This window comes from Condylostylus longicornis, unplaced genomic scaffold (assembly GCF_029603195.1).
Source record: "Condylostylus longicornis isolate FDR11 unplaced genomic scaffold, ASM2960319v2 ptg000772l, whole genome shotgun sequence".
NCBI lineage: Eukaryota > Metazoa > Arthropoda > Insecta > Diptera > Dolichopodidae > Condylostylus > Condylostylus longicornis.
In genome coordinates this window covers 3,939-20,694 of record NW_026578717.1, presented here as the reverse complement: position 1 = coordinate 20,694, position 16,756 = coordinate 3,939, and the positions used below count along the sequence as shown (strand labels likewise).

Below are 16,756 nucleotides of genomic sequence, written 5' to 3'. Positions count from 1 at the left end.
CCATGCAGTACTTCGATTACAGACTTGCGTGCCCATCAGATCAGTATAAAATCCATCAGCTCACGCCTCCATTCACCAACGTTCTGACTTTGTATCAGATTGTTAAATATTGAGAAGACAACTTCCTTCGAGGAAGTTGGAGCTGATTTCCCATGCAGTACTTCGATTACAGACTTGCTGCCCATCAGATCAGTATAAAATCCATCAGCTCACGCCCTCCACTCACCAACGTTCTGACTTTGTGTCAGATTGTTAAATATTGAGGCTGAAATAGAAGACAACTTCCTCGAGGAAGGTTGAAGCTGATTTTCCATGCAGTACTTCGATTACAGACCTTGCTGCCCATCAGATCAGTATAAAATCCGGTCAGCTCACGCCTCTATTTACCAACGTTCTGACTTTGTGTCAGATTGTTAAATATTGAGGCTGAAATAGAAGACAACTTCCTTCGAGGAGGTTGAAGCTGATTTTCCATGCGAGTACTTCGATTACAGACTTGCTGCCCATCATATCAGTACAAAATCCGTCAGTACAAAATCCGTCAGCTCACGCCTCCACTTACCAACGTTCTGACTTTGTGTCAGATTGTTAAATCTTGGGGCTGAAATAGAAGACAGGAAGTTGGAGCTGATTTTCCATGCAGTACTTCGATTACAGACTTGCTGCCCATCAGATCAGTATAAAATCCATCAGCTCACGCCTCCATTCACCAACGTTCTGACTTTTGTGTCAGATTGGTTAAATCTTGGGGCTGAAATAGAAGACAACTTCCTTCGAGGAAGTTGGAGCTGATTTTCCATGCAGTACTTCGATTACAGACTTTGCTGCCCATCAGATCAGTATAAAATCCATCAGCTCACGCCTCCATTCACCAACGTTCTGACTTTGTATCAGATTGTTAAATATTGAGAAGACAACTTCTTCGAGGAAGTTGGAGCTGATTTTCCATGCAGTACTTCGATTACAGACTTGCTGCCTATCAATTCGTTGCTTTCACGCGTCAACTGGGGCTCAGGTGGAAGACAACTTTCTCGGTATGTGAAATATGCCGACAGCAACTACCGGAATTCATTCTTTAGGCTTGAAAAAAAAGCAAGCGAACGAGCGGAAAAAAAAGACAAACAAGGCAAGTGAAAACAAACGTTGGATCACTGGTGGCAATCAAAACATGGAAGGAGTACAAGCTCACCAGTATTTATCAAAACAACGTGCAGACAGATTTCATTTTCCTTTTGCTGGATTGATGAGACTTCCAAAGAAAAGGATCTCTTTGCTTCTATCATTCTGGATGAAGAACAAAAATGGATGGTCGGCTCGGAATATTGTTTTCCTGGGGTGGGATAACAGCAGCGCGTCATTTGCACAGCTGTAGCCGCTGCTGCTTCAGTTCCTTCCTCATTGACTTCAATTTTTGCTTGATGAATTACATTGGAGATAAATGTCCCTGACGGGGACATGCCCGAGAAATCAGCCTCGCAGCAGAATGCGGTTTTCATGCCAAGTGCAGAAAGCTCCTTCTTCAAATTGACTTTATGTTCGATCTGGAAGCGCGGAATATAAACCTCAACCTCCTGATTCACCATTTTCCGTTGCACATCCTTCAACCGTTCAGGCGTCAAGCCTTCCGATAATTGTTGGACAGAGTTGTCAGGAAGCACAATGGTCATGCATAAGTTGTCATCCTTGTGAGGTAAGCCCTTGTAAGGTAAGCGAATGGCTCGGAAGCCCTGATCTTCCATGTAATCAACAACCATCTTCCCATACATCAGGGGCACTTTAACACTTTTTTCGTTTTCCCAATATGAAATTCAGCGTCCTCCGTACGTTTTGGATCGAACTGCTCCATCCACTTTCCTTTGAAATGAATGGCATTTAGAAGCACCAGAGGTCCAAGAAGATCCTCTTTGGTGATAAGTTTGTCTATTTTGCCGGCTGTTACGCTCTTCACCATATGTGTAGTTTTGATCTTTACGCATTCAGCTGGCTTTCTGCAGAGGAAACATCTGCAAATCTCGAGTATTGAGTCACTTACCTGAAATCAGTTGAAACAGCCTCAGCAAAGTAGTTGTCAAGGCACTTCTTCTTGAAATTTTCAAAAGACGAAACCCTTTATCAACATACAGCCTATTAGCCAGATGGACTGTTTTCAACTGCTTCAGGGAAGTCAGAAGTTGCCTTCATCGAGCCATGTAGTTGTTCATCATCTGCGAACTCCTTGAGACACAATGCTTTCTTCATATTTGCATTTGTCGAGCGGCGGGATCCGAGCAGCACCATCCCCATTGCAGTTTGGACACTCAGAGGGGAGAAGAAGACATTTGAGTTTTTCGGTGCATTCTTCCGATACTTGACGGAAGAGCTTCAGACAGAAGGCAGCGTTGGCCGACGAGAGAGCTTTCCTTGGATCCCTTTTGTACGTTTTCTTGCATTTTTTTGCATTTGCGAGGACCTCAAGAGTTTCCTGGAAATTTTGGTCCCAACGTGCCGAAAATGGAACTTGCTGAGAAAAAAGGAATTAATGTCGAAGTGATGGACAACCGCACCTTCAAGTTGCGCGACCGGCAGAAGCGCAGCGCCAGTTTTGATCACCAATGAGCAAATTCCAGATTTAGATTCTGGTTGTGAAAATTTGGGGCTTCTCTTTCTCACGTTCATCGTCGTTCTGAATAAGTTCGTTGTAGTTGCATGCAGGCACAGGTCTGGTGTGATCAAGCAGCACGAATTCGGGACCTTCTAATAATTGATTGATTCGATTCCTCAGTCGCCAAACGTTCAGCACAAATGTGTGACTGGCCACCAAAAACGTGTCCCTCGCATTTCTGATTCAGGCGACCCCGAGGCCTGCTTGAAAAAATGATGGTCACAGAATTCAAATACGCTTTTTTCAGTTCCTCATAAGAGTTGATGTGGACATCTCGCAGAAATTGTGCCACGCAGTTTATAAGAAGATCAGTTTTATTTTGGGATAGTTTTTCATTGAGATACAAAGACGGATAGAAAATCCTCCTTTTACCTGTTTCGAAGCAGTCCTTCTTAAATGGGGAAATAGCCTTCCCTTTCCAGCTACTTTCAGAATCCCCCTCGTACCCTGATCAGTCCTTATCCCAACTCCTTTGTAACTCGCGAGCCCCTGCTTCCTACAATCACGTCGGCATTTCCACACCTTCAGTTTCGTCCAAATCATTGTTTCTCTCTTTGATGTGAAGTCCTCCAGAAGCTGCAACACCAGATCGTCACTTGTTCATCCCTCAAACACGATGCCGTGATGAATCAGTTCACTCTCATAAAGTCATATGGATAGCGATTAAGGAACGCACACAAGCACCTAGCTGTTCTTGATAGTAGTCATAGATATTGAAGGGAGTGAGGGCTGCTTCTCCCCATTTTAGAAAGTATGCTGTTGGTCTTGGATAAAAAGAATTATGAAGAAACAGATTTTAAACTTTACCAACAGTTTACAATATAAACTTGTGCAAATCTGAGTTCTGAGTCATGGGATGGACAGCACGACCAACAACGTCTTCTGTGATCCGGACCCTACAACCAAGCAACAGGAGTGACCGAATTGACTAATTTCCAGATCTATAGTTTTCAACTCTCAAAACTTACAGAGATCCGGTTTCCATTTCTGGAGCAACAAAACTAATTTCTTCCATAATTCTGCGAAAAAAACCGGAAGTGTTGATTGTTCAACATCCAACTTACTTTTCAATAATTGTTACCAACCGGCGAGGCCCCAATATTCTCCACAAACGAATTCACCTCATACGCAACTATGCAACAAAACATACTGATCGTCGAAGTAGTCAGACACGTACCTCGGGCTATTTCGTTGGTGGCAGCAGGTTCAAAAAGAAGTGTAACCCCTTCTGTTGCCAATAGAGCTGAAGAAGCAAAGTAAGTCCGACGGTGAACAAATTAACTACCAATATTTTGTTCCAGAAGATTGTGCCTTGTGTCAGTCAGGATTTTCCTAAAGTCTCCTTCAGTCAATGGTTTCAGCTCAACACGAACGGGTAAGCGTCCCTGCAATTCTGCCATCATGTCGGAAGGCTTCACGCTGTGGAACGCCCCTGAAGAAGAAACAGACCATAGGGGAGCTCGCCAATTGTGTAGCTATTCGTTGAATACGACTCCAGGATAGAATTTACCGGAGGCAATGAAAAGAATGTGGTCGGTTTTAACGTTTCCTGAGGAAAGTGACAATAATGACTTCGAGTGTGGCAATGATCTCTCACCATAGCGCGTATTGATCGTTGGTGCCTTCAATTAAGGGAAGAAGATCCCGTTGAACACCCTCAGCTGAGGCATCGGGGCCGCTGTAGGCATGCGACTAGAAAGCCAAACGGATGCCAAATTGTCTTCGATCATTTCGTTGTACCTTATTGGAACAGATCTTGTCAATTTCATCTAGAAAAACGATTCCCTCTTGTTCAACTGCTTCGATTGCTTGTTGAGTAATCCTTGACTACAACACAGCGAATAACATCCACAACAGAAAATCAAAGCCTACCTTTGCAACTGACCCAATCATTCGAGCAAATTCGACATTTGCTAAAACAGCGCGGGCCTCCTTCACAGATATCGTACGCTTCTCCAACCTTTCTCGTGCTTCAGAAAAGTGTGAATAGAGATGAGACACCATCTCTGCCACTCTTACTTCGCGAGGAGCCAAATGCGCTGCTTCTCCATCCGCCATTTCCTCCCGATGAAGGATTCCAGAATTGAGAGCCTGATGATGTGAATGGAGTGAAATCAGTTGAGTTGTTTCCGGAAGAGAAATCTGGGAGATCAGACGAGAGACCTGCTCAGAACAACAATTGGATGGATTATCTGGTGTATCGCTAACCCCCTCCTCCCGTCATCGAATAGGGAACTTCGACGGAAACAACTTGATTGTCCAAACGTCCCAAGCGCAAGCTTTCATACATCTCAACATCAGCCTCGATCTGAAGAAATAGCCAAAGTTTCTCAGTTCACTCAAGTAGAGCTGACTGTTAATTGACCCGTCAAAGCTTGTAGAATTCGTTCGTCTGCTGATCTCTGAGCTTGTGGAAAGAACTCAGCTTCGAGTCTGATGTATTGTCGTCTAACGGCAAGTTCAACAAGATCCCTGCAAGATTCAACTGTCTTCCCAAAACTTCACTCCAATCCTTACTTGATTATAGTATCCACATCGCGACCATGAAATCCAACTTCAGTGTACTTTGTCGCTTCAACCCTACAGCGATACGTCAAATTTCCTCCATTACAACTTTCATCTCACTTAATGAATGGTGCATCCAATATTTTCGCCATTCTTCTTGCAATTTCTGTTTTTCCCACACCCGTTGGTCCAATCATTAATATATTTTTTGGAGCAATATCATCTTTCAGCTCGTCATTCCTTAATTGTTGCCGTCTCCAGCGACTTCCTGAGTGAATCATAAGTTTGGAACTCATCATAGATAACGACTCCAGCGGGTAGAACTTCCACACATTCAAAATGACTGACTTAGCGCATTAGCCACAGCCTTTTTAGCTTCTAACTGGCCCACGATATGCTGATTCAAAAATTCAACAATTTCGGATGGTTTCAGGTCTTTGACCGAATTGGACGACACTTGAGCTTGTGATGTCGAAGGACTGCTTTCACGGTTTTCGTCTGCGGGTTTCGCTCCATTCTCTGGCTTCACGAAGAACGAGCCTCCGGAAACGTTCGAAAGCCCTGCGATAAAAAAAAATTAAAGTTGGAAGCTGCGAAACATGGAGTCACCAGAAACAAAAATGAAGTCGCTCGACGACTTGGTGGATTCTTTGGAAGCGTTATTCTGAGTTGCGCCATTTTCTATCGTTAATTTTGCGTTTTTTTCCAGGATGGCGTTACAACAACTCCGGAGCCTGTTTTCAGCTCACGAGTGGAAACCTGCCGCCTAGGCTTCAATCTTGAAATTTCTGAATGTTGTTTGTCTCGTGATGGGAAAACTGGTCTTTCATCGCAAACTTCGACGACACCTTCACGAGAAATGGGCGCCTCGTGGTGCTTCGGACGATCTCGGCGGCGCAACTTGTCTGTTCTTGAAAACCGTTTGTTTCCGCGACGGTTAGGCAAATCTCGAAAGGAATTGGAATGATCGGAATATGATCGTTTAGAAAATTGACTGAAGTCCTGGCGTCCGCATCGTTCTCTGAGACTGAAGAGACAACCCGGACCCACGCGTCCAAAAAGAGATGCACCCCCTGAACCTATTCCCAATAGAACATTCTTCTCACGCTCATCGCTACGACTTTGAAGTGAACTGATCTGATTGTGGAGGTTGACACCTTCAGGAGAACGAATCCTCAAGTGACGAACATAGAACGCTTCAGCACTGGGAACTGATCTTGAACTGGAACCTGCAGATTGATGAGATGTAGGAGCAGAGGTACTGAAACGGTTGTAGATGTGCCGCTGAAGTTGGGTTGCACTTCTCATTGAATCCAGGTTGTCCAGTGAAGACTTCACCGTTTATTTGAACCAGCGATACAAACACTCAAGAAATTTATGCAAGACACGCATAACAGTAAGTCTATTCTACTGATGTAACATTGTTCTTCACAGTTTCATTGAAGCGCTAGACAAATTCCGAGATAGAGTGTACCTACTGAGACTTGCTCGAAATTGAAGGTCAGCAAACTGTCCTTTGACGTGCTTTTCTGTTTTTAAATTTAATATTTGTAACCGGGAAAATAATGAGCACTGGGAAATCTACTAAACATCCTCGCAAACCGTTTCTATGGAATGTAAAGTGCTCCTTCAAGCGAATGCATTTTTGGTCGCGCTGTAGAAATCTATATACGACGTTCCAGTGGCTGAGGCTGGCTCCTCTGTTTGGAGTGCGCTAGTCTTCAAAAAAGGCGTCCAGCTTTGATGTTATGTAGGTTTGGGGTGGTAGCAAGTCAATACAGACACCAAGAACCAATAGGTTGGTAAACTTAGCTGTTTATAGCGGCAGCCTTCTTTGGTCATAAATCCAGTTTGACAGCTAAAAATACGAGATGTTTCGAAGTAATGAACGAATGGCATTACCTGCTTCAAACCAGGCAAGTCAAAAATAAACCCAAGCGGCGTAAGTCGTATAGAAGCAACAACATTTGGAAGTAGAGCATTGAACAATAACCAAACCCCATAAATTTGAAGTAACAAGCCTGAAGACCAACATGGATCTTGAAAGCAATAGTGAATCCCATACCAATCATGGACCACCCCCAAACAATAATACCAAATCCACTGAAATAAAACAGCGATCCCTTCATTTTTTCTCTCTTAAGGAAAAACCGAGCGAAACCGTAAGGTCCGATGATAAAGCCGATGCCAAACAAGAAGGCTAACTGTCAACACAAATGCAAGGTATGACTCTTGTATCGGGTGAATTCCTACATTCCCAAGAGAAAGTAAAATTCGATCAAAAAGAAAGAGAACCCCTGTTCCTGCTAGTAGAGATCCCAAAGCACACAGTCCTATGCCAATTTTACGGTTGTCATCAAACATCTTCACTGAAGATCGTCAAACTGAGAAAAGGATTGAAAGTGATTTGATTGGCGCAACTTACACGAAAAGAAACAGCCTAACGTCTCATTGTCACCTTCTCAGACAACAAATAAATGTTGCATCTTGGTCATATGGGTCTTTCAAATATTACCTGGAACAATATGAAGAATCCCTGACCCAAAACAGATGAAAATTTAACGGCTAAACTCTTAAAGGTTTCTATGTTTGTTTTCTTAGATCTTCAAAAATGTAAATCTTAGAATGGCTCTTTTTCCTTTTTCTGTCTGAACAACATTATCCACCGCCTTTTCTTCATTGATTTATTTATCAGTTCCGCTTCGCGCTTGTTCGTCCCACCATGTCATTTTCACCAAGGCCTCCGCCGAAATTCCAACAGTACAACCAATATCCTAGACGTGCCCCAGAACCCCAGTTACAACCAAATCCTTCGCCAAAGCGTTTCTCACCAGCACCACGACCCAATTTTGGTCCGCCTCGGCTGCCTGCGCCACCGGTTCAACAATTCCGACCTTTTTCCTCTGGAAGCGCTCCCTTTGCGCAACGTCGCAAGTCATATCAACCAGATGATAAGTTTCCACCCCAAGGGAACGCCACACGGTGTTCTTCAGCGCCGCCACCTCCGCTTGTCTCACCAACGACTCTCGATTTTGATAAGCAAAAATCTTTTCAAACTAAACTTGACGCAGTGAGTGTGACGCCCCTTCTTCGTTCTCATCAATTTCATCAGGTGCTTTCTAATAAAGCAACTTTTCTAAAGTCGGCGATGGCTTCATTTAGGGTGAGAACCGCTAACCACTGACATTCTATCATTTTTATTTCGCAGCAATTTGATACAGATGGGGATGGTAAACTGGAATTTCGAGAGGTGCAAAAATTGATGGAAAAATTGATCGATAATTTGCAGCTTCCTTCGCTTGACGGTGAGCTCTCCCACTGTACTGTGAGATGGATAGTAATGACGGATAGTAATGATGGATAGTAATGATGGATAGGAATGATGGATAGGAATGATGGATAGTAATGATGGATAGCAATGATGGATAGTAATGATGGATAGTCAAGAGTCAATGATGAGGCAATTGCACTTTTTATATTTTACCAGAGCGGATGTTACACAGAATATTCAAGCGGTTCGATGCTGAGAATAGCAACTACCTCAAACTCTCTCAGTTTCAATTAATGGTAAGTTTTCGATTGACTTAGCGTATCCTCCCCTTCCCCCACAGTATTGGGAGCTTCTTCAAACAATCAAGGAAAAATTCTATCCGACACGTAAAGTAAAAGTTCGTCGAAGTTGTTTTGTCGGCCGGCGCGATTTATCGGGCGACCAGAACATCGAGAGTGAGTGACCCCGACCGAATATTTATTGTTGCGTTTTTGTTAGAATTATTCACGTTCGAGAAGCGTTTGGGCGCTGGATCGTTTGGTGAAGTGTTCCTAGTCCGTGAGAAGGCGTGAGTGACCTTCGCTATTCAGATGGAAGCATCTCTCTTCCTCATAGGTCTGGATTTCAGCGTGTATGCAAAATTATAAACAAAGATCTTTCGAAAATTCCGATGGAACAGATAGAAGCAGAAATTGATGTCTTGAAGAAATTAGATCATCCCAATATCATCAAAGTATTCGACGTTTATGCAGACTACAACTCCATCTACATCATCATGGAGTTCGTTGTCTTCTTCATGGCTGTAGTGAATTCTTGTTTTCTCGTAGAACATGCGATGGTGGAGAGCTTGCCGATCGGATTTCTAAAACCTTCGAGCAGGGTTTTATTTTGACGGAGAAATACGTTGCTAATGTGATGAGACAATTGTTAGAAGCAGTCAATTACTTCCATACAGCTCTCGTAGCGCACAAGTAAGACTGATCTTGACGTCATGACATTAATTTTGTTGTTAAATTTTATATTTTCCCGATTTTGTCATCAGAGATTTAAAGCCCGAAAACATTCTGTATCACAACAAATCCGAGGAATCTTCAATCAAAGTGATTGATTTTGGTACGACGTGTCATTCATCTGACATACTTGAGAGCTTCCTTAGGTCTTGCTGAATTGTTCGACCGTCAGGAGCACTTCAGTCAAAATGCAGCTGGAACGGTAAGTGTCTCCCATCTATTGAGAAAATCTTGCCCTACTCGCACAGTACCTCTACATGGCACCCGAAGTTCTGGACTACGTTGTTACCCTCAAGTGCGATATTTGGAGTTGCGGCTGCATCATGTTTCAATTGTTCACTGGTAAGCGCTTCATCAACGCCGCTTTCATCTATTCACCGATCCAGGCGAAGTCCCATTTCCTGGAGATACACTCGAGGAAGTTGAGAGGAAGTTGCGATATTGTGAGTGAGGCATCTCCAAGCTTGCTCTGACGTGGTTCCTGCTTTGCAGCGGAACCCGATTACACCAAGTTGAGCGGACTGCCTATCAGTGGGGCGGCTGTCGACTTGCTGAAGCGCATGCTCTGTCGCGATTTGAATCAAAGATATTCGGCTCAGCAGGTAAGCAGTGGAATGAGAAATTCATTGTCGTTCGTCTCAGTGCCTAGATCATCCCTGGCTTCAAAGTGTGAGGCATAAGATGGTCCAACTGCCCGAAGAAATCTGCGTCAATCTCAAGGTTTGTTTGGATTCTCACATGGAGATTAAACTGTTTATCTTGTAGCGATATCGACGTCAATCAAATTTAAAAAATGTGCTTACAAACATGTTGGCACACCAACTGAATGTTACTGGAGGTCAAGTCCGTCAAATCAACGACGTTTTCAAGGCGCTTGATGTCGATGGAAATGGATTATTGTCGAAAGCAGAATTAGCGGATGGTGAGAGTCCTAGAAGGATCGGGAACTTTGTCTGTTTGCGTCTTGTTTTCAATTTTGTCTGTTTGCGTCTTGTTTTCAATTTTGTCTATTTGCGTCTTGTTTTCTATTCAGGGTTGAAGCGAGTTGGTTTTCCCCCTCACGAAATCAGTCAGATCATCCATGCCCTCGATGTGGATGCTTCAGGTTTGTTGTTTGTTTCAGCATCCTTGTCGAGATGTGATTGTAGATTCTGTCTCGTACACGGAATTTCTGGCTGCTTGTTACACATGGAGGGAATCTGAGCTGAACGTTGTGTGGACAGCATTCAGTAAAATGGATCGTGACGATGATGGAAAAATTACGGTTGACGAGTTCATTGAATGTTTGACAAGCGCCCCAAAATCTGGTACAGACAATAAAGTAACACTCAAAACACGAATTGCTCATGATGAACGGGAATTAAGGAAGTGAGTCAGTTCTCATGGAATGGTTACAATTTGATAACAGAATGGCGCGCGAAATCGATAAAAATGGCGACGGAGTCTTAGATTGGGACGAATTTTTAGAATATATGAGGTGCGGGAGTACAATGGTCTCGTTAATGTCTTGTTTACAGGGGTTGAAACAGTGCTACCCATCAGCTCTGCGGTGATCGTTATGTAGTGACCATAAGCAGCATGATTGGCAACTCGAGCATCTCAACTCTGATACCAGTGATTCTTCCGCATCCCTTTTTCTGGGACAAAACTGCGTGGCCGTTCAACAAGATAGAAAAAAGGGAAAAAAGGAAATCGTTCAATTGCCAAGCAGCAAAATCTTGTCAATTGATATTTGGTCATACCCATCAAATAGAACCGCTATGCGACGAACACTTTATACCCTGGTTATTGTCTCTTGCTCTTCAAGTTGAGAGAGCATACTTGCATAACTTGCTTTTCCTGTTGAATTTTCTGTCAGTTCCCAGTTTTAGATTCTACGAATTTCCATCTCAAGTTTTCACTGACGGGATCTTTCGTCTACTGGAGAGCTCTCAATCTGTCGATCCTTCCCTGTGCAGACTCGATTCATAGAGCTGGAAGGTGATGAGCAAATACTGAGAGTCATCCCTTTTCGGGCCGCGATGACTCAACGATATATGGGGTTGATGGGTCGCTCAACGCAGCTTGGGTCGATTCGGGTTGGGAGTCGGCTTTCAATTGAATTGTTGAATCCACAGTCATTCCACTTTGTTGACCATTTTCCTTCCCTATAAACCGAAACCCGTTGTGGTATGTGGTCATTGGTAAATTGCGAGGGAAACTCTTGGAAACCACGAAGGAAGACAATCTTGGAGAATCGTGTATTGTCGACTCCTCAATTGACTCGATTGATCAGAACTTGTGAGATGCATTAATGAAAATGAACCTTCAACGATTTCCGATCGTGCAGCAATTTCGAGAATACGTCCGGAGACTCAGAGAGAATCAGAGGATGATAAAGACCAATCCCATTCTCCTTGTTTTCAGCCTGCAGAATTGAAGGATGTCACTTTTTAAGTCAATCACGGACACGTGTCACAGTTGCAAGAATCACGAGTTGGCTTTGAAACTGATCAGTCGACCCAAATGCAACATTGAGGATTCTTCCACCATTCAACCAAATTTCATTGATTACAATTCCGCAAATTTTTGACCCTCTCATTTAAAATTTCTCTCAGTGTGGTCTTGGATGTTGTGGATGATCTCTATGTTCAACTGTGAATTGGAATGGATGGAAAAAAGAAGCCATACAGTGTCCGATCTGCATCAAACGATCAGATGCAGAAAAACAATTGCAACTGGGACAGTCGGGACTTGCTTTAGTCGATTATGTTGCACAGAAACAGTATTTCGGCGCTATTGTCCGTTGATGTGCGATATTCTTGCCAATCACGCTGGCACGTGCACCTCTCTGCATATTGTTGCGAATCATTCACATCAATTGGCGCAAGCTTGATTCAGTTATAGAGCATCTTAGTCAGCGTAAATGGGTATTAGAAGCTCTTTCTGATGACACCAGGCCTGTCCTGCATGCAACGACACACGACCAAGAACTAATTACCATACAAAACGACGATGAACGTGAGAAAGAGAAGCCCCAAATTTTCACAACCAGAATCTAAATCTGGAATTTGCTCCTTGGTGATCAAAACTGGCGCTGCGCTTCTGCCGGTCGCGCAACTTGAAGGTGCGGTTGTCCATCACTTCGACATTAATTCCTTTTTTTTCAGCAAGTTCCATTTTCGGCACGTTGGACCAAAATTTCCAGGAAACTCTTGAGGTCCTCGCAAATGCAAAAACTTGCGATAAAACCTACAATCCAAAGAAAGCTCTCTCGTCGGCCAACGCTGCCTTCAGTCTGGAGCTCCTCCGCGAATTGTCCAAAAATGAATCGGAAAATTCAAATGTCTTCTTCTCCCCTCTGAGTGTCCAAACTGCAATGGGGATGGTGCTGCTTGGATCCCGCGGCTCGACAAATGAAAATATGACGAAAGCATTGTGTTTCAAGGAGTTCGCAGATGATGAACAGCTACATGGCTCGATGAAGCAACTTCTGACTTCCCTGAAGCAGTTGAAAACAGTCCATCTGGCTAATAGGCTCTATGTTGATGAAGGGTTTCGTCTTTTTGATGATTACAAGAAGAAGTGCCTTGACAACTACTTTGCTGAGGCTGTTTCAACTGATTTCAGGTAAGTGACTCAATACTCGAGATTTGCAGATGTTTCCTCTGCAGAAAGCCAGCTGAATGCGTAGACAAGATCAACACTTGGGTGAAGAGCGTAACAGCCGACAAAATAGACAAACTTATCACCAAAGAGGATCTTCTTGGACCTCTGGTGCTTCTAAATGCCATTCATTTCAAAGGAAAGTGGATGGAGCAGTTCGATCCGAAACGTACAAAGGACGCTGAATTTCATATTGGAAAACGAAAAAGTGTTAAAGTGCCCCTGATGTATGGGAAGATGGATGTTGATTACATGGAAGATCAAGGCTTCAGGGCTATCCGCTTACCTTACAAGGATGACAACTTAAGCATGACGATTCTTCTGCCTGACAACTCTGTCCAACAATTATCGGATGGGTTGACGCCTGAACGGTTGAAGGATGTGCAACGGAAAATGGTGAATCAGAAGGTTGAGGTTTATATTCCGCGCTTCCATATCGAACATAAAGTCAATTTGAAGAAGGAGCTTTCTGCACTTGGCATGAAAACCGCATTCTGCTGCGAGGCTGATTTCTCGGGCATGTCCCCGTCAGCGACATTTATCTCCAATGTAATTCATCAAGCAAAAATTGAAGTCAATGAGGAAGGAACTGAAGCAGCAGCGGCTACAGCTGTGCAAATGACGCGCTGCTGTAGGCCCCCCAGGAAAACAATATTCCGAGCCGACCGTCCATTTTTGTTCTTCATTCAGAATGACGAAAGCAAAGAGATCCTTTTCTTTGGAAGTCTCATCAATCCAGCAAAAGGAAAATGAAATCTGTCTGCACGTTGTCTTGATAATTACTTGAGCTTGGTGAGCTTGTCGTGCCTCGAGTTGCTTGTATCTGTTTGTTTTCACTCGCTGGTAGCAACTTGTTTGTCTCTCTTTCTTCTTTTTAATTCCCGTAGTCTTCTGTCTGCATCAACCAAATATTTCATGCATTCTGCTTCCAAGCGTCTTGCTACTTCGATCAATTGCTGAGATGAACCATCTCTTTCGTTGAGTGGCGCAATATGTCTAATTTTGTTTTTATGGCATCAATTGAGAAAAGACTTCATCGCAGATTTGTCAAACGAAGGTCTGATCCGTGGAGAGTGTGGCCCGCGAACCTAACGAAGGTACTTTGGAACGTCTCCCGAGCGGCGCATTGAAGTCGATCTTCAATTTTACGACGAGGAACACCCACACTTCCACCACAGTTACTCACAAGGTTCGTGAACACCTCCGGTTCAACCGATTTCGACGACTCCCAGGTTAGCGCAGAAGTTGAACCCCATTCTGACGCCGTTATAGTAGGAATTCCTTGACTTGAAGTTCTAGTCGTCTAAAGCAGGAGCGAGCAAGTTTTATCATTAATTAAGAGTTTAAACAAGCAGGAAGTTTTTGTTCGATGTGTCTCAATTCTTTAAAGGTTATTGACGATATTGAGAGAGTTCAAATTGGTCAACAACAGATAAAGGAGTATCGTTCAGCTAATCAGCGGCTTTCTTATCGCGTGCTCGTTCCCAACCTCACTTGTTATTCCATCCTGGAGTATTCAAAGCATTGCGCTTGATCGAACACATTTTCTCAAAGTAACAGCTGAGGGCTACTCCAGCATCGAGCCCATCCAACCCATGATCTCCCATTTTTTGTGAGAATGTCGTCTGGCTATATTCGCGCCCAAAAAATCTGGCAGATCCGCAGTTTGCACTGATGGATCGTGCTGATGATAGAAGGATGGAAGGAGCTGGTTTTGATCGTTGGTCCCACTGAAGCCTGTGGTGTTCTTGAGATCGAACCGACCAGGAAACTCTTTGGCTTCTTTCCGCCAGAATGGTGGCTGTTGACTTCATTTCTTTTCTTCAATTCTCCCAAGTTGATAACTTTTGACAATCTGTTTCATTGGAAATCAACTCAGTTGTTGCGACAACAAGCCGCAGAGATCTTCATAAGACATGTAAGGATATCCACAGTAAGCATATCCACAGTGACAATGGTGAAAATTGTAGCTGGGTCACATTCAAGATGCTTAACAGATGTGACAAGGTCCTCCAAGGTTGTGCTGTCCCGTTAAGGCCTGCCCCGAGTTCAGTCCTCCGAATCTGAGGATGATTGGCGCTCCAGCAAACAGGAAATTTAAGATTGTCTCTCCAAGAGGGCAGCGCAAATCATTCAAAAAGAGTGTTTCCTCGTTGGCGCTTGTCATACAGACCGTTCTGCCTTTTTCGCCTGAGAGTCATGATCTCCAGGGATGCGGCAAGGATGATGAATCCATTGAAAGGGACAGTTCTGTTCTGTCCGCTCCTTCGACAAGTTCAATTACCAGTCCACCAACCAATTCACCAACCGACGCATTGAGATTGCGGCACGCGGAGGACGAACTCTGGTATTACAAATGCCTGTCTGTGTGGTATTGTGTTGTCCTTGGGTGCTTATGCTGCCTGGCGGTACAATGGTGGCGCTGCCAATGGGGCCTTCAGCCATGAGTTTTGCCGTCTATGTGATAGCTCTCGATTTTTTCCTTGTAACAAAAAGACAAGTCATGACTTGTCTCCGTAACGAGAACCATCCGTTTCGTATCCCCATATTCTCTGAAACACGTGGAGGACTTATGTGTCGAAAGAGGGCCTTATTGTTGGAGAAACATTTCGAAAAGGGCTGAATTAATAAACCGTGCATCTTATATCTTCTGAATTCCGACGAATCTGAAACAGGTCTGGCTTCTTCACTAGATGTCCAACTTCAGAGGGATGGATGGTTTGGTTTGAGAATTCAGTGATCAAGAAATGCAGGGACTGTCAATTACTTTTCTGTTTACAAGCGATCTGGCGTGTGGATTGCAATCAAAACGGTGCTCGTTAACAGCTTTGAAGGAGCCGCTCTATACAAGAGGATTTTGTGTTGAAAACTGCTTCTGAGTCATGGATTGATCATGGAATGATGGCGCAGAAGTTGTAGCGATAGGAGGCTGCTGACGATTCCTACTCTCAGGGAATTGCTGGACGATAGATTTGTGGCGAAGCTCAATGAAGACGATTTCGTTGCGGACGCTCGCAATCTTACGATCCATGAATGTATTTTAACACAATGAGTCTGAAGATGTTGTGGATCTTCATCGTAATGCAGTTCAGACTCTTGGAGAAGTATGAGAGTTGACATCTCGTCCTTCCATTGGGTGACGCAACAGAATATACTCGATTATATCTTCTTGATTGGATCCTTGCGCCAATTATGAACTCATCTCGGGGTCCACGTTTCTTGCTTCGTTCCAAGGTTGAAACTTGTTAAAGAGACCGACCAGATTGTATGCGGACTGCATGCAAATCTTGCCACCATTGTTTGGTTCAATATTCATTCTCATTCATTTTCGACATTCCACAAAATGAGATTCGCTGCTGTTGTTGTTCTGTTTTTTATTCTTGGAGTGTCTTCAGAGAAACCAACAACGATTTCCTTCAAAATTGTCGAGGACTCGCCACCAAGTGTTGGGACGTGCGCAAAGCAGGAAGTGAAGACGAAGCCCGTAATCGCTCAAGACCTCCAATTGGAGAGTGGCGTTTATCCCATTGAAGTCTGTGCCAAAGTGACAGGTGGCACTGTCAAATCCTGTGGGTCAGACGGCCTCAAGGCAACATTCTTCGTCGATGTGTACGTCGATACGACCGTGGCTGAAACTCTCAAGATAGACAAGGAATTCGGAACTGAAAAGGACAAAACGTACTG

At 43.8% G+C, this 16,756-nt stretch overlaps 4 protein-coding genes across 4 annotated transcripts; 2 read left to right on the top strand and 2 right to left on the bottom strand.

Annotated features, from left to right (window-relative positions):
- Window positions 1–1,221: 1,221 nt before the first annotated feature.
- LOC129618232 (leukocyte elastase inhibitor-like) lies at window positions 1,222–1,951 on the bottom strand. Its single transcript, XM_055533036.1, is given in 3 exon segments — window positions 1,222–1,355; window positions 1,358–1,796; window positions 1,799–1,951. Coding segments are annotated over 3 exon segments (726 nt in total).
- A 1,192-nt stretch (window positions 1,952–3,143) lies between these two features.
- Window positions 3,144–5,824, bottom strand: LOC129618231 (ATP-dependent protease ATPase subunit HslU-like). The gene is given in 20 exon segments (XM_055533035.1): window positions 3,144–3,217; window positions 3,326–3,405; window positions 3,469–3,537; window positions 3,610–3,660; window positions 3,706–3,731; window positions 3,733–3,773; window positions 3,819–3,884; window positions 3,927–4,073; window positions 4,152–4,190; window positions 4,239–4,257; window positions 4,259–4,333; window positions 4,382–4,468; window positions 4,514–4,611; window positions 4,661–4,804; window positions 4,850–4,949; window positions 4,996–5,113; window positions 5,159–5,221; window positions 5,267–5,414; window positions 5,495–5,707; window positions 5,782–5,824. Coding segments are annotated over 20 exon segments (1,701 nt in total).
- A 2,044-nt stretch (window positions 5,825–7,868) lies between these two features.
- Window positions 7,869–12,302, top strand: LOC129618229 (calcium-dependent protein kinase 6-like). The gene is made up of 17 exons (XM_055533033.1): window positions 7,869–8,309; window positions 8,355–8,451; window positions 8,634–8,713; window positions 8,758–8,872; window positions 8,916–8,985; window positions 9,033–9,197; window positions 9,245–9,388; window positions 9,460–9,530; window positions 9,574–9,629; window positions 9,676–9,769; window positions 9,814–9,870; window positions 9,920–10,029; window positions 10,193–10,349; window positions 10,461–10,532; window positions 10,576–10,795; window positions 10,836–10,912; window positions 12,025–12,302. The coding sequence occupies exons 1-17, from the start codon at window positions 7,869–7,871 to the stop codon at window positions 12,300–12,302; spliced, it is 2,304 nt and encodes a 767-aa protein (XP_055389008.1).
- Window positions 12,303–12,421: 119 nt separating this feature from the next.
- LOC129618228 (leukocyte elastase inhibitor-like) lies at window positions 12,422–13,825 on the top strand. The gene is made up of 3 exons (XM_055533032.1): window positions 12,422–12,533; window positions 12,577–13,036; window positions 13,081–13,825. Exons 1-3 carry the CDS (start codon window positions 12,422–12,424, stop codon window positions 13,823–13,825), a joined length of 1,317 nt encoding a protein of 438 aa, XP_055389007.1.
- The last annotated feature ends 2,931 nt before the right edge of the window (window positions 13,826–16,756 follow it).

Bases quoted from the DNA above. Each gene is read 5' to 3' on its own strand.
- LOC129618229 (XM_055533033.1), top strand. From the start codon at position 7,869: ATGTCATTTTCACCAAGGCCTCCGCCGAAATTCCAACAGTACAACCAA. The intron at 8,310-8,354 runs GTGAGAACCGCT...TTTATTTCGCAG, and splicing joins CGGCGATGGCTTCATTTAGG to CAATTTGATACAGATGGGGA. The intron at 9,871-9,919 runs GTGAGTGAGGCA...CCTGCTTTGCAG, and splicing joins TGAGAGGAAGTTGCGATATT to CGGAACCCGATTACACCAAG.
- LOC129618228 (XM_055533032.1), top strand. From the start codon at position 12,422: ATGAACGTGAGAAAGAGAAGCCCCAAATTTTCACAACCAGAATCTAAA. The intron at 12,534-12,576 runs GTGCGGTTGTCC...CTTTTTTTTCAG, and splicing joins GCCGGTCGCGCAACTTGAAG to CAAGTTCCATTTTCGGCACG. The intron at 13,037-13,080 runs GTAAGTGACTCA...TTTCCTCTGCAG, and splicing joins GCTGTTTCAACTGATTTCAG to AAAGCCAGCTGAATGCGTAG.